Source organism: Schistocerca nitens, chromosome 1, assembly GCF_023898315.1.
Source record: "Schistocerca nitens isolate TAMUIC-IGC-003100 chromosome 1, iqSchNite1.1, whole genome shotgun sequence".
NCBI classification, from domain to species: domain Eukaryota; kingdom Metazoa; phylum Arthropoda; class Insecta; order Orthoptera; family Acrididae; genus Schistocerca; species Schistocerca nitens.
The window spans coordinates 571656888-571674252 of NC_064614.1; the positions used below are offsets into that span (position 1 = coordinate 571656888).

Consider the following 17365-nt stretch of genomic DNA (forward strand, 5'->3'; position numbering starts at 1 on the left):
TAAAATTTCAAAGAAAAGAAATAAAAATTTCAAGGTTTGCCGATGACATTTAAATTCTTCCAGAGTCAGCAAAGGACTTGGAATACATTTAAACGAAACGGAATGTTTCTTGAAAATAAGTTAGAAGATGAACATCGAGAACAACGATATAAGGGCACTGGAATGCATCTGAACTCAATCAGGCGATGCTGAAGGAATTAGATCAGGAAACTACACACAGGAAGTAGTAGATGAGATTTGCCAATAGAACAGTACAATAACTGAGAATGGTCGAAGTAGAGAGCATATAAAATGCAGACTGGCTGTAACAAAAAACATTTCTGAAAAAAAAAGGAATCTCTTAATATCTAATATAAATTTAATTGATTAGTAAGCTTTTTCTGAACGTATTTGTCTGGAGTGCAGTCTTCTAGGGAAGTGAAAAGTGGACGACAGGCCATACAGACCAGAAGATAAGTGAAGCTTTTGAAATGTGGTACTACGGGAAAGTGCTGAAATTAAAGAGGTAGGTCTAGTAACTAATGAAGAGATGACGAAATAAATCTCGGGTGAACAGCCTGGTATGAGTGTGCATAGTGTCCTGAATGTAACTGGGGAAGATAGAAATTTATGACACAACTTGACTAAAAGAAGGGATCGATTGATAGAGCACTTTCTGAAGCATCAAGGAATCCTCAGTTTTCGGAGGTGGCTGACGGAGGGGGGAGGGGGGGGGGGGGGGGACAAAAATCGTAGTGGTCGACCAAGGGATTAATACTGTAAGCAGATTCAAATGGTTGAAGGTTGTAGTAGTTTTTCGGAGATGAAGAGGATTACACAAGATAGATACGCGCTAAGCTCGGAGAGCTGCATCAAATCAGACTTCAGAAGGAAAACCAAAATAACATCCAGGATTACGTTGCCATATTTCACTACGAAATCAGATCGTTGACGAACTGATGAAAAGCCTCCCTGGAGGCTAATCGAGAGTATTATGGGTAACCACGTTTGAAACTCAGCAGTCGAATGTAATTTGATTTTGGAGATACGCCGATATTACTCCATATTGTTTCATCTTAGTGGAACAAAATATTTACATATTAATGAGAGGCTTTTGTTTGTAGAGCCTAAAGGTAGGAGTGAGAAAGAGACAGTAAAAAAGTGAATGTGGAAAGTAAGATGGGAAAAATATGCATTAGGGTTTCACATCTAATGATGTACAACACAGCTGGCGATCCGCATAACTTTTATTCATAGAACCTGGTAACAGTTTATTATAAATGTAACAACTTTACAAATAAATATCACTCTCACAGGATACATCGAGAAACATATTTTATACCATCGACAGTAGTTCAGGGTATAACGTAATATTTGTCGGGAATTCAGTTTCTTTCATTGGTCATTGACATTTTTCTAGACTTCTTGTACTGACTGGAGTAAGTTGACCTAGAAAAGAAAATTCTTCATGCAGACTAACTGCAGTGATTGGTGGGTTTGGCGTTGCTCTTCGTGCCACCGAAAACGTAAGCAACTCTGCTGAGCTACCTGAGCTACCGCCATGAAGCTGTTGATCAGTCTGCGGCGGTGGCTAGTACTTCCCTGTGAGTACTCGCCCCAGCAGCCACGTGTTTTCTGTGGCTTCCGCCCACAGTCACAGAAAATGCTTTCGGACCTCCTTACATGGCACCCGATGAGATCACTGTCCATTTTGTCGGACTGACATGTTCGCCTGCACGGTTACTTTTCACACTCTCCAGCTAGCTTCCGGCACTCATGGTACGGAGACAAACAGTCTTCCTCTCGCTGGTGGGCAGCTGCATGTATAGTCGTGGCCACAATCTGTAGTTTCTGCTGCTTTAACTATTACAATTTCTATTTGCAGCAGACGAGGCTCTAGGGAACATCCAAAGCCCCATGTACTCCTCTGCGCCCCAGACGTTTGCACAAGCTTAATTATAGTTTGTAGATTTTTATATTGCCTTGATAATGATATTGGAAGTTACTGGAAAAAATTTCCATAAATGATAAACAGTACTTTTTTCGGCAATAAGTTGCTTTCCTCGACAACCGTATGCAATGAAAATGGTTCAAAGTAGGTAGCGTTAGAAGTAGTGCTATGTTGCACACGATCTTGAGCATTTTGCCTAGATTGTACTATCCAGATAGCTGTATGACGTCATCCGTCCGGTTCTTAGACTGTTGGACGTAAACAGAAATAACTGACGCGATATCATACTGAGCTACTGACAAGCTGAGGATCATGTGAGACCAAATATCCCACTGTAGTCTTAGACGGCTCTGCTAGGTATTCAACATTGTTGCAATTGTCTAAAATGTCATTTGCAGCAGGCTAAACAGAACATGGTCGCAGATGGAGCGGAGCGCTATCAAAAGCGTGATGCATAACATTCTAATATATTTGTGCTCTGAAGACAACGACTAAACGAGTTTTGCTTCATACGTCACACGGTTTTCTCCAGAGAAAATCTGCTTGTCTCCAGATACTGAAGGAATACTGTCAATTATCATCGGCAATCGTCATCTGTTTGCTGCTTGACGTTACGTGGTGGAAAAAGTATGTGGATGCGGAATTTTCACAGCGTAAAAAAAATTGTTTATTATATACATCCGTAGTGGAACCACGTTTTTTTGCACATTTTCTGATACGTTCACCAATCCAGGACCTTCTCGTACCTCACGTTTTAAAAGCTTTCTTCTCTTTATTTATCTCCTTCCATTGCAGAAACAAATTCCTCATATCCGTAAGAGCGGTTTTGATACCATTACTAAATCTGGTGGAGTCCTGAAAATAGGAGGATGCCAGTGTTAATACATTTTTTTTTCTAAAAAGTACACGTAAATATCCAAAACAGTTATACATCTTATACGAAATGTGACGATACTGACCGTTACAGGTGAGCTGCGCTTGCTTGTTACGTGGAAGAAGAGTACATCTTCTCCAGAGATGATATAGGAAACTCCGTATCCATCCTTGTCAGTAGGACCAAAGCCCCCTGCTGGCGTAATACAGTTGGGAATTTTCCTAGGGTCCGCCTTTCCTATCTGGTTGTGTGGTGTCTGAGACGTCGACAGTCGCCATGGTTCACTAAGTGCCTCCTGAAGGAATGGAGACTCAGTCTTCAAATACTTTGACAAAATGTATAGGCAGAAAAGATGGCGGTCGACTCCTTTACCACACATGGCGTCTTTGCAGCTTTTTATGTGCACTGCACATGCTGCCTTCAGTAGAGACATCTTATCTTCCACCTGCACAAGAAAGCTTTGCTGTTAATATGCAGTGTTCCATAATATAATGAACTCTACTGGCTAGATTAACGTAATATAAAAAGGGAAAACGAACTGTCTAAAAATTATCAACATTAAACAAAAACAGTGATTAGATCCGTGGAATAACTCCTCCAGAGATGATATAGGAAACACCATATCCATTCTTGTCAGTATAATCCTGTCAGTCGACAGGACAGCTTCCAGGAAGAAAAATAGGCACACCATATCCATTCTTGTCAGTATAATCCTGTCAGTCGACAGGACAGCTTCCAGGAAGAAAAATAGGCATTATGGATACTGGTGCCAGAGATTTGTTTCAATGAACGGAGGATGTGTCCTGGAGAATGTTGACATAAAGCGAATCGAATATAACCTATTGATCACATTAACAGATTAGACCTGTATATCGAATCGGGTCTCAACACTATTTTTGACATTCTCGGACAATATGCTACTAACTGAACCATCCCCGGGAAAGGAGAAATGTGAAATCTTAACGCTCCATTCTGTACACAATTTTAATCTCTCAGTGTGATCGTCACTTCTCTGGAGCACTGAATATTCCTCCAGAACACAGAGGTTGCTTACTCACATGAAAGGAGTTGGCTTCTCAATATTTGACGTGTAGCAGATCTGCAGAATAGTTCCATGAATAATCGAGTGGTAACCGAGAAAAGCGATAACTCTGATGGTAACTATTAGGCCAATGTACCGAGCACTTAAGTATACTATTTTCAAAGAGAATTGCATAAAATTTTAGGCACGTTAATTTATCTAAGCGTGTTGGTGTCAGAGTAGAGCAGGTGGTTCTAGTTTGCGAGGAAATGTACAATTCTAGTTCGAGCACACAGATTTAGATTTCTGAATTTTCTTAAATCGCACCAAGTGTTTGATAGAATATTTACTTGAACATCATCATGGTAGATTTTTTCTTTGTCGTCATGTCGCAAAATAAGTGGTCCAAACTAAAAGATCATTAAAAAAGATAATATTCTCGAATATATGTAAGGTACTGGTTCACTTATGATGACTGTGCATCTAAGAATATGTTTAGAAGTGAATACTTTATTTTTCACTGGTAGTTATTTCCTGTCATTTGTTTCTTTTGAAAGTCTGTATAAATGATAAACTGCGACTATATATTGTCTCTCAATGAACACGATTCATCCCTCACATAAAGCCACCAGTAGGGAACAGAAAATATTAAGGAGAAAACATACGTTAGTGACGTCTCACGTATGTGGGGGAGAGACTCATAATTTCCAGTGGCCGTCAGTTGTCTTCGGAACATGTGTGACTGTTACACTTAATTTTGAAACTGTCCATCTCACAAGAAAAATGTGTAAACACAAGTCATTCTCTGTACTGAAGAAACGCGCATAATGAATATATGTAATGCACAAATATTAATGTCAAAGAGTAATGGCTACAACTATTATAAATGTTAACATAAAACTCAGAAGATGTTGACATGTCGTTAAATGGGTCTACGTACGGGGTAGTTCTTATCCGTCATGGCTTTCACCCAGGCAACAGATTCCATCGTACACGGGCGAACGGTTTCTGTCCGGCCTTTAAGATACAACCTCGTCGTCGAAGTCTCGTACGTGAGAGTGAACTTCCCAACGTCCTGTAAAATATTCGAATTTTTAAATTTAACAATGGTTTTCTTAACATGCATTCTAATAGAAGACTAAATATCTCTCAGTTGATTTTGTAACAAACATTATCATATTTGTTATTGCTAAGGCAGAAATTGATACCTTTTAGCTCAGATTTACATGATGTAAGAGGGTATATATAAATAGGTAATTAATATAGCTTATAATTCTAACTGCTCCTTTTGCCTGTGTCACCGTCTATTGTAGATGTGCACGTACCCTGTAATAAGCCAGTTGTAGGGCCATCTGAATGTATGCGTCCGGACTTACTCCGCACTGTTTGATGAAACCTTTCCCATATGCGTTGTGATATAGGATCCGTAAGTCTAGATCACTGATGAGTTCGCAGGCAACCTTAAACAACGAAAAAGAAAGTGAAGAGGTAATTACTTCACACAAGTTACTACACCAGAATTTTCGATCTATGTTACCTGGTATGAAGACTCGATAGCATCAACACAGTCTTCCAAATCCCATTGCAGTCGCGTTGGTGGAGGAGGAACGACTTTCGGAGTTCCTGCAGTATGCCCATCTGGCCTATAACTATAACACAGAAAGACTGAATAAATCGAAAGTATCTTAATCTGTATCAAACAGCTATTAAATTCATTATACGCATATTATCGAATGCAAGTATAAAACGAATATTAAAACGTAGACTTCCATATACACCAGAAACTGTGGATATTCAGAACTACCATTTCATTTCGAGCTTCAGACTACAAACAGTCAGGATTATTTACATAATTCTGCGATCATCCACACAATATTTACGTACTGTATGTTTCACATACACGTTTAGTTTCAGAATTAGAATTTCTTATAGGACGTACAACAGCTTCCTACAAAATAGGAATTTATACAATTATTCTCGAATTTACGAAATGTTTAAACTCTAACGTTTACACTTGATACATTTGAGTTGAACTTTCTCGTTTCGTTTTGATTTCCTTAACCATCATTATTCTGAGAGGTTTATGTCACCCTTACATACATAATCTTTTCATTTCTATTTACGTCCTGTATCTAATGTGGTGTCACCGCTAGACACCACACTTGCTAGGTGGTAACTTAAATCGGCCGCGGTCCTGTAGTACATGTCGGACCCGCGTGTCGCCACTGTGTAATCGCAATCCTAGCGCCACCACATGGCAGGTCACAAGACACGGACATGACCTCGCCCCAGTTGTACGGACGACATAGCTTGCGACCAGACCTACCAAGTCTTCCTCTCATTTGCCGAGAGACTGATAGAATAGCCTTCAGCTTATTCCATAGCTACTACCTAGCAAGGCGCCATTTGTATCAGTGCTTATAGCTTACTACTATTCAAGAGATGTATTCCAACAAGAGAATAAAGTTAAGTATATTATTCCAGCTACGTACTTTTCTTCTTATTCATTAATAAGTCTCATGTTCCAGTACTTCACGCCCGTCTGCGTTAGTTTAGCGTGCACTTTCAGCCACTTCGATCTACAAGGTGTTGGCCCAGCTGCCGACACATCACATGGCGACGAGAGAAAGTGTTTTTTCTGCTTTGGACTGATTTGTTCTTTTTCCCTTTTTGTGCTCTGATTTGCTTGTGTCATGGCTTCGCCACAATCTCCAGATGTACTGTCCGAATTTTTTCGCTTGCAGAATCAGCAGACGCAGGCGTTATTGGAAGCCCTTGGACAGCTCGTCCAGGGTCAACGTGCGCTGCAAACCGATGCGGCAGCCGCCGCTTCATCGCTACCGCAGCCACACAACGCTGTCGCACCGCCATTTAGGCCCTTTGAGGCCACGTGCGAAACCTGGACTGAGTGGGCCAGCCAGTTCCAGTTTCATCTCGCAGCATACAGAATTCAAGGTAAAGAGCGGCAGCCGTTTTTGCTTTCTTGTGTCGGTGTGTCTACCTACCGTGTGATAGTGAAATTGTTTCCCCGACGCGACGTAGCAACTCTGTCCTACGAAGAAATTTTGTCTGCTTTAGATGCCTATTTCAAAGAAACAGTCAATGTAGTTGCAAAACGGTATACGTTCTTTCGTACAAAACGTACGGCCGGTCAGACTAATAGGGAGTGGGTTGCAACTTTGCAAGGACTTACTAGGGAGTGCGCCTTTGAATGTGAATGTGGCCTCCCATATTCAGATACTATGGTGCGTGATGCAATAGCACAGAACGTTTCTGATGTTCGCATACGGGAACAGATTTTGAAACTCGTAAATCCCTCCCTTCAACAAGTGATAGACATATTGGATAGGCAAGACACACTTGACTTTGCTCAGGACTCATTTGAAACTTCGCCAGCAGTGTGTCACATTAATCAGCCCGCCGGGCCCGCTGCACGGGACGCTAAGCGGCCCTCGCGCCCGTCGCAGCCGCGCTCGCAAACACGTGCGCCGCGTAAGCAAGCAACTGCAGTGAAATCATGCCCGCGGTGTGCAACTAGACATTCGCGTGAAAATTGCCCGTCACGCCAAGCTATTTGCTTTTACTGTCAAAAGAAAGGACATGTACAAAGTGTTGGCCAGAAAAAGCTTAGATCAGACAATCGCAATAATTCCAGGCCTTTTGCTTCGCGCCGGAATCGAACCCAGGACAATCAGGCTCGTGGACCTTCGCCCATGGACATTAATGTAGTTCATTCCCACCCGTCCAGTGACACTTTAGCTAACAGTGACTGTGTTCGTCCCACCCAAAGTGTGTGTCGACGTCGCAGGAACTCCCGTAAAGTCGCAAGTGCTTCTGTACCTGTATCAGTTCAAATTGCACGTGACAGTCGCTCTTGTCGTCAGCAGGACAATAAACTTTTTGTGGACTTAGACTTTGAAGGCAAAGTGATCCCATTCCAGCTCGATACCGGAGCTGCAGTTTCGTTGCTCAATCACGACACGTACAAACAACTGGGCAAACCGCCATTGCGTGCCGCAAATGTTAAGTTAACTAGTTACTCAGGACAGCAGATCCCTGTGTTAGGTCAGTGCAGCCTTCTTGCAACATACAAGGGACAAACAAAACTTGTATCATTTTACGTTCTTCGTTCTTCTACTGCAGTGAACTTGTTTGGCTTAGATTTGTTTCAATTGTTTAATTTGTCTATAGTAAATCAGGTCCTATCAGTGAATCAGACTGTGCCTTCCGCCAGTGTTTCTAGTCTTTGTGAAGAATTTGCAGACATTTTTGCACCGGGCCTTGGTTGCGCTAAGAACTATCAAGCACATTTGGAATTGAAAGACAACGCGCAACCGACATTTTTCAGAGCGCGCAATGTTCCCCACGCATTGCGTGATGGGGTCGCAAGAACATTGGCCGATTTAGAATCTCAAGGTGTAATTGAACGTGTGCAGGCTTCTCTCTGGGCCTCACCCTTAGTAATTTTGCCAAAACCTTCCGGAAAACTGAGACTTTGTGTGGACTTCAAGGCCACTGTGAATCCACAACTTGTGACTGCTACTTTTCCTTTGCCCCGCCCGGAAGATCTTTTTGACAAACTGTGCCCGGGAAAATATTTTTCAAAATTGGACCTAGCAGATGCGTACTTGCAGATACCTGTGGACGAAGACTCTCAGCGCGTCTTGGTGGTAAACACGCATCTTGGCTTGTATCGCTTCAAAAGACTGCCATTCGGGTGTGCATCCGCCCCTGCTTTGTTTCAGCAATATTTACAAACTATTTGTGCGTCGGTCCCTACTGCTGCGAACTATCTGGACGATATTGTGATCTCCGGACAGACAGAAGCCGAACATTTGCAAAATCTCCGAACATTATTTCAGGTATTGCGTCAGAATGGTCTTCGCTTGAGAAAGGACAAATGTGTGTTCTTTGCTCGGGACTTACCCTACCTGGGGCATGTCATAAATGCCCAAGGTATACATCCGAGTCCAGAGCACCTCCGTGCCATACAGGACTTACCTGCTCCGCAAGATTTGAAACAGCTACAGAGTGTGTTGGGTAAAATAAATTATTATCATAAATTTTTGCGCAATGCTTCTTCCATTTCAGCTCCGCTTCATCGCTTACGCCGTAAAGGTGTTCCGTTCGTCTGGACGACGGAATGCGAACGCGCCTTTCGCCAGTTGAAATCGGCGTTACTTTCAAATACTTGCCTTACGCCATTCGATCCCCGAAAACCCCTTTTGTTGATGGTAGATGCATCGGATTGCGGGATCGGTGCTGTGCTTGCGCACAAAGATGGCTCGCATGATCGCCCTATTGCCTTTGCGTCCAAATTGCTCTCATCTGCGCAAAGAAATTATTCACAGATAGAGAAAGAAGCTTTAGCTCTCGTGTTTGGTGTTACCAAGTTCCATGACTTCTTGTATGGTCGTCACTTTACCATCATCACAGACCACAAACCGTTGACATCGCTTTTTCATCCGCACAAGCCTGTACCTCCACGTACAGCGCAGAAATTCATTCGCTGGTCACTTTTTCTCTCGCAGTACCGCTACGCTATCTTGTATCGGTCCACTGCTAAGCACGGCAACGCTGATGCGTTGTCCCGTTTGCCTGTTGCTGAGGATAAAGCATTCGATTCTTCCGAACTTGCTTGCATGTTCATTGATTCGGAGGCCGATGACGTGGTCGCATCGTTTCCGATTGATTTTCGTCGTGTAGCTACAGCCACAGCTGCTGACCCTGTCCTTGCTACTGTTTTGCGTTTTGTTGCTACGCAATGGCCCTTGTCAAAGTCACGGATCGAGGATCCTTTGGTTCGCCGTTTTTTTGCTCACAAGGAGAGACTTTTTGTACGACGTGGTGTTTTGTTGTTGCGTTCTGATAATGATCAATCCCGAGTCGTGGTCCCACGTTCGTTGCAGTCCTCTGTCTTAAAGCTTCTTCACCAAGGACATTGGGGTATAGTGCGTACGAAACAACTTGCTCGTCAGCACTGTACTTGGTTCGGAATCGATGCTGCGATTACGAATATGTGCTCCTCTTGCGTGGCGTGTGCCGAACACCAATCCGCACCGCCGCGTAAATTCTTTGCATGGCCGAAAGCCACTTCCCCTTGGCAACGCTTGCACATCGATTTTGCTGGTCCATTCTGGAATGCTCGATGGTTGGTTGTGGTCGATGCTTTCAGTAATTTTCCTTTTGTTGTCCGGATGTCTTCCACGACGTCTTCTGCCACAATCCAAGCCTTGTCTGCTATCTTTTGCATTGAAGGTCTTCCGCAGACTATTGTTTCCGACAATGGCCCACAATTCATGTCCGCAGAATTTCAGTCATTCTGCAAGGCCAATGGTATTAAACATCTGACGTCCGCGCCGTTTTCGCCTCAGTCAAACGGTGCCGCTGAACGATTGGTCCGGACTTTCAAGTCACAGATGTTGAAATTGAAAGAATCGCATTCTCGGGAGGACGCTTTGTTACTCTTTTTGTCATCGTATCGCTCTCAGCCCCGCGATGGTCGCTCGCCGGCTGAATTGCTCCATGGTCGATCTCATCGCACCCTGATGTCTTTGCTGCATCCGCCACATCAGGTTCCTGTGCAGCGGCAGACTCCTGTTTTTGCTCCTGGCGACGTTGTCTATTATCGCAACTATCGCGGTTCACAGCGTTGGCTCGCAGGGCGCATTCTTCGCTGCCTCGGCCGCGCGATGTATTTGGTTTTGGGGGCCTCTGGTGAGGTGCGTCGGCATCTCAATCAGCTGCGCCTCTGTCGTCGCCTGGGTTCTGCCGCTCCCCGTCTGCTTTCAGCGACGGAGCCGTCAGGTCAGCGCCTTGGGGACCCATCTACTGGCTCGCCTCATCCCCAGGTGTTGCCGACGCTGCCTTCCATTTTGCCCCATGGCGTCGCGCCGCCGCCGCAGCCGCCGCCGGCGCCGCCCGCAGTGGACGCGTCGCTGCAACCGCCTGGCGCCTCCCTGGGTCACGCGCCGCCGCTCGCTTCCCGTGACCGGCCGTCCTCCGCCATGGACCTCTTGCCCGCTCCGGACCAGATGTCGTCTTCGCCCGTCGGGTGCTCCGACCACATGGAGGTCGACCCTTCTGTCTCATTACGTGCGCATACACCTCATGTTGACGTGCACCCTGGGCTAGGTTTGCAGGCGTTTCCTAGCTCCCCTCGGACCGAATGGCCGGGTGCGGGTGGCACAGCCTCGCCTGTTGTTAGGCTCCCCACCTCATCGCATACGTCAACATGGGGTCCTCCCCACGGCGGGCGGAAGCCTTATCTCACGACCGTTCGCCGATTTGCGGGGGAGGAATGTGGTGTCACCGCTAGACACCACACTTGCTAGGTGGTAACTTAAATCGGCCGCGGTCCTGTAGTACATGTCGGACCCGCGTGTCGCCACTGTGTAATCGCAATCCTAGCGCCACCACATGGCAGGTCACAAGACACGGACATGACCTCGCCCCAGTTGTACGGACGACATAGCTTGCGACCAGACCTACCAAGTCTTCCTCTCATTTGCCGAGAGACTGATAGAATAGCCTTCAGCTTATTCCATAGCTACTACCTAGCAAGGCGCCATTTGTATCAGTGCTTATAGCTTACTACTATTCAAGAGATGTATTCCAACAAGAGAATAAAGTTAAGTATATTATTCCAGCTACGTACTTTTCTTCTTATTCATTAATAAGTCTCATGTTCCAGTACTTCACGCCCGTCTGCGTTAGTTTAGCGTGCACTTTCAGCCACTTCGATCTACAAGGTGTTGGCCCAGCTGCCGACACATCATCTAACATCCACAGTAATCTATTTTCCAAATTCTAATCTTTTCTGCCGATGCAGTTTCTTCTATTTCATAGTCTACTTGATTTTGTCTAGATGCTGGGAAGAGTATTTCAATTTTTTACTCACCTGCGTTTACAATATCCTTCATTTGGTATCTTAACGGCTCACTGAACTGTTTCGGGTTATGGGAGGATACTAGCGACTGTCCGTCTTGTCTGCCAAACAATAGAAACATTCCCCTGTGTTTGTTTATAACCTCATTATACTTGGTAAGCATCACCACTGTAATGGCATAGTAGTTGCTAATCGCTGTCGTTCCTCTAAAAAAGTGTCCAGACAGTTGGGGATGTTTACACCATGTATGTAATATGCTACCTTCGCTTTTGGACAGTAGAATAAATTGTTCGAAGCTGTTGTAAGAACAAGAAACACAGTTGGTTGTTTCCGCGGGTAATGAACGAATTCTTCAGTTGACACTCAGCAAGTTAGTCGTGTGCTATGATTAGAAAGTTAGTGAGATAACGTAGTAATATCCAGCTTAGGTCGTGTCAATGATTCTGCGAATGTTGTGATTCCTTTTGGTGACTGGTAAACGCATCTCGGTATTAACTGGAGTCAGGACGGTCACCGTCATACACGTAAGCTCACGGTTTGGTTCAATTTCGATCTGATGCAGTTAATACTTACACTCGCTGCAATGGACACAGTCCTCTCAGGAGTATAGCCCATTTTATTTGCTCCCTTTAGTGGACCACCGTGATGTTTCTGTTTTCATCCACCATTCGATGCAGTTGCTTTCCTGGGAAGAGGTGAATTTTGGGATTCCGCGGCACCCTTACAGCACAGCGTTACGTTTATCATATTCTATGCCCCGCATTGAGCCTTTCAAGTTAAGCCATCCTCGGCTTATATTTCAGCAAGATAATGCCCACAACCCCTGTTACTGCAACACTCATAATTTCCCAGTTGTGGCCTTCATGTAACTCCGCTTGCGTCTGTGTTGGTGCGTAGTTGCACTTCAGACGAAGTGAACTGAGCTTTTTGGTCAACCTTTGGTAATATTGAGAAGCAGAGTCATGATCATAGCACAGCTGTGTGATTTCCTATAGGTATTTAATGTCAATATCACCGATGTTTGGTTAAGCATAATAAACATGCTACTTGTGATTATCCGAGGAAAAGCATCTGAATTTTTTTTTTAATTCTGAAAAATAAAAGAGAGAAAAAAAACGATGCACCACGAAGGTATTATTCGAATGGGATGGAAATCGGCAGGTGATTTAATGTTCAGTCAAACAAGTGATTACAATTTCAGACAATTTGGATGATTTATTCAAGAGAAAAAGCTTCACAAACTGAGCAACTCAATAACGCTTTCGTCCACCTCTGACCCCTATGCAAGCATGGCAGTGACTGACAGACCTGTTGAATGTCCTCCTGAGGGATACTGGTCCGCAGCTCGTGGTCGTGCGGTAGCGTTCTCGCTTCCCACGCCCGGGTTCCCGGGTTCGATTCCCGGCGGGGTCAGGGATTTTCTCTGCCTCGTGATGACTGGGTGTCGTGTGCTGTCCTTAGGTTAGTTAGGTTTAAGTAGTTCTAAGTTCTAGGGGACTGATGACCATAGATGTTAAGTCCCATAGTGCTCAGAGCCATTTTTTGAGGGATACTGTGCCAACCAACAGAGCCGTTAGGTGATCAAAATCCAGAGTTGTTTGGAGGGTTCTGCCTATAATTCTCCAAACATTCTCAACTTGGGAGAGATCCGGCGACCTTACTGACAAAGATATGGTTTTCCAAGCATGAAGACAAGGAGTAGAAACTCTCGCCTGTGCGGGTGAACAATATCTTGGTGAAATGTAAGCCCAGAATGCCTGCAATGAAGGGCAACAAAATGGTGCGTAGAATACTGTTGACGTACTGCTGTGCTGTAAGGGTGCCGCAGATGACTACCAAAGTGGTCTCGTTGTGGAAAGAAATGACACCCCAGACCATCACTCCCGGCTGTCGTGCCATATGGTGCTCGACAGTCAGTGTGGTATCCCACCGCTCTCTGGGCCGTGCCCTGGTACGTAGTTAGCCTGGAAACTCATTGGCTGGAGTTGAGTTGTCTTCAGTGGTGAGACTCACTTCGAACTGAGTCCCGATGACCAGCGAAGATGTGTCTGGAGATGCCCTGGACAATGTTGGTATGACAACCTGATTGTCTCCCGCCATACAGCCCGACAACCAGGAGTGCCATTTCTTTTCATAGTAGGACCCCCTTGGTTGGCATCCGTGACATCCTTAGAGCACACCGGTACGTCGACGACATTCTACACCCAGTTTTGTTTCTCTTTATGGAAAGTCACTCGGGGTTTACATTTCAGCAAGATAATGCTCAGCCGCACACGTCGATTTTGACGATGTAGCGCTCCAATTGGACAGAATTTGGCCCTCAGGAGGACATTCAACAACTCTGTCAATCAACCTCAAGCCGAATAATTGCTTACATAGGGAGGGAAGGAGGTGGCCAACGCTTGGTGAGGCTCTTTGTCTGAATAATTTTCTGAAACTGTAAGCTTGTCTGTTCATTTACATCACATGTACTGCCACTCTCTTTGTGGTGTGTCGTTTTTTTCGGTCTTTTCTTTTATCTTAGAGTATATATACAATGCAAAAATGGTCCAATTTCAACCATGTAAACTAGAAATAAAGAACAGAACGGTAATTTCATACAAAGTCATGTCTTACTATGATTTGTCTCTTGTTGTCAGCACCTCTGCTTGTAACACGTATTCCCATGTCTGGGCCATTGCTGCACCATCCGCTCTGTGAAAAGAAGCAGTGATTACATCGTATGAACTGAATTAGCATCGTTAATGAATACATCACTAGACTTAGAGCGAGAAAATAGTGAACACAAACACTTACTTCAGTAATCACCTATAAAAGCAGTATGAAAGATTTCTTTGTCTAAAAGATATGATTGTCTAACGTAGTTGTTTTTTTTTTCTTCTTCCACAAAGTTTATGTTAAACAACAGTACACGTTAACTTGACAGTTAGTCAGACTGATAAAAATAAAACCACAGCTATTACACGCCAAAATACGGCTGTCACAGCGTCCATTAATTCTTTAATAAATGCATCCACGACAAGCTTGTTTGGTTTGTGCAATTTGTTTTTGACGTTTATTGTGATCTCACATTTCAGGATAATTAGAAGGAAGGGAACACGGGACTCTGCTGTTTGCGTTCATCCCCTACATCGAGCTCATAAACGTCATAGTGCCAGCTCGTACTAAATAAAGATTTCGAAATGAATCGATATGGTCTGGTAGGAACCATCACGGAATCAGAATGCACTGACGTAAGCAAACCACGTAAGAGCTAAAACTGTATGATCGTAGCCAATGGAACCGCTTTTCTCCTGAATAGAAACCAGTTGTCAACAACTGCACTGGCTTGCTCAATGAAAGAAAAATTGTATGAAAGAAAAGACATTTCACTATCGACGTGAACTGTACTTACGAGAAAGTCCTCCATAGGTACTAGATTCTCTCCTTTACTTTTTTTTTCGTGTAGAGTTATCTGAAAACGGAGACGTCCATTGCTTAGCTTGACAAAAACACTGGTTTGCTTGCATGCGAAAAATATGTATCCTGTGTCCCAAATGCTTTACTCATTGTTTCCCATTTTATTTCTACATGATATTTTAAGTACGTTTGATCATTTTTTTATAGAAGTCACTAAATCCTATGATCCTAGCGAAGCTGAAAGAAAATACGATACATAAGAAGCAGAGAGAAGTACTCTTTTAGCTTATCATTCAACAAGAAAGCAAACAATTTCACTACTTCTTAATAACACTGCAAACCACCAATATTCATTAAAGACACCTATGCCATACTCTTTTTCCATCTGACATATCGTACATAGGTCAAAGTCATACAATGGCAGGCGACCTGTCTCAATACCCCGCCGCAAAAATAATGAGAGAAACAGTATGACACACATCAAATGAATTCGCAATTGCGAATAAGAGTGACTATCAGCTGTAGAATGGAATGACGACAATGAAAATTTGTGCCGGACAGGGAATCGAACCCGGATTTCCCGCTTATCGCGAGCTACTCACTGCCAGACCTAAACTTCCATATGACGTCAACCATACGCCTACGAATATCAATATGATTACGAGTCCTAACAAACTTGTACTTTGCAGTGACAGCTAAATGAAGCATCGTCTCACCAACAAACAAAGGTAAACCATCTCACGGTGCCGTCCACTACTCTTCGGAATGCCTCTTGTGGCATTCTGGTTTCTAGCAGCCTCACTCCGTGTCCTGTCCAAATGATTCTACTCTATTTCATTTAGTTCACGATAATGCAAACCCAGTGTTGGACCCTGCTTTTCACTTGGTTTTGCCCTTTCCTTTTTTCGATTACAGTAATATTGATGGTGTTGAGGCAGCAACCAGCCACAAATTTATTTTCAGTTCCTTTATTCAGAGAGTACCGCTACCGGTTTCGAATCGTTATGATTCATCTTCAGGCGGTTTTCATTCAAAACGCACCACATGTTGTAATGAAAACATGAAAACCGCCTGAAGATGAATCATAACGATTCGAAACCGGTAACGGTACCCTTTGAATAAAGGAACTGAAAATAAATTTGTAGGTGGTTGCTGTCTCAATACCATCAACATTTGTTTTCAAATAACAGCCACGGTCTGCAACTATGTCATCATATGACAAAATTGCGTAAAGTAATATTACTTTTTTGTTTTCCTGTAGCCTCCCTCAGCATTCGATAATGAAACTGGGTTTTGTAAGTTAGAACAGCTGTCTATAATAAAATTATTTGGTGATCTCTTGCGGAAAATTGTATTATTTTACATGCATGTTCCGTCAATGTGAAGTATCTCAATGTATTAGTTTTGTGGTGAAACGATACTTCACTTAGCCATTCCTGCAGAGACCCTGTTTCCGAGGTCCGGTACCCACAGTGATTTAGCATAGTGGCAACGTTGATGCCCCCATTGTTCTCGTGCTGAGGTCGCCTGCCATTGTCTAGCTCGGAAGCATGTGTTGTATGTCAGTTCGGAAACTGCACAGTGCGGGCAGCTTTAATGAATGCTGGTCGGCGAACACGGTAAAGAACATCGCGAAGGACCCTGAGCTTGACACCTCACTCAGCGTGCAGATATTAATAGTGACACTTCGCTCTACCGCCACTATGTAATGCATGTCCAAACTTTGGAATCTAATCCTTGGCAATGACGCACAATCCGGCTGTAAGAACCCGCACGTATCTCGTTTCCCCTAGCTGGCCCAAACTGTGGCGATCGGAAAATGCATTCAACAGCAAACTGGAACCAGATGCCCAGTGATCGATTTATATAGAACCTCGTGAACTCTACATATCGATGATGTGACTTGACAGGACACTTCGGCGACTTGTAGAAATAAATAACCTCGTCAAAACATTATTAAAAAGAAGATGGAACAAACTCGATATTTTTTTTTACTTCTTTCGTATGAAATAATTGCACACGTTATTTCAATGCGTTCAACCAATAAATAATATCCGGCAAAGCTGCAACTGACAGCAAACTATAGGGTAGTCGCCCGTTAGTCTGAACGTCTTTACATCGCAAGTTTCACTTGCACTTTCCATTTGGTGATCAATAAATGTGGATGAAAGAATTCCAGAAATCGGCCCGCTAGAGTATGAAAACCAACACATGTGTTAAAAGCGCTGGGAATCGTAACACCGAATGATACAT

At 43.8% G+C, this 17365-nt stretch overlaps 1 protein-coding gene across 1 annotated transcript in view; it reads right to left on the bottom strand.

Moving 5' to 3' along the window:
• Nucleotides 1-1208: 1208 nt before the first annotated feature.
• LOC126254978 (carnitine O-palmitoyltransferase 1, liver isoform-like) overlaps nt 1209-17365 on the bottom strand; it is a 159988-nt gene continuing 143831 nt past the window's right edge. Inside the window, exons 11-16 of the mRNA XM_049955355.1 lie at nt 14330-14407; nt 5363-5474; nt 5151-5285; nt 4766-4900; nt 2890-3249; nt 1209-2785 (exon numbers count right to left, since the gene is read on the bottom strand). Coding sequence (XP_049811312.1) covers nt 2678-2785; nt 2890-3249; nt 4766-4900; nt 5151-5285; nt 5363-5474; nt 14330-14407 — 928 coding nt within the window. The 3' untranslated portion in view covers nt 1209-2677. The remainder of the gene's footprint in view (nt 2786-2889; nt 3250-4765; nt 4901-5150; nt 5286-5362; nt 5475-14329; nt 14408-17365) is intronic.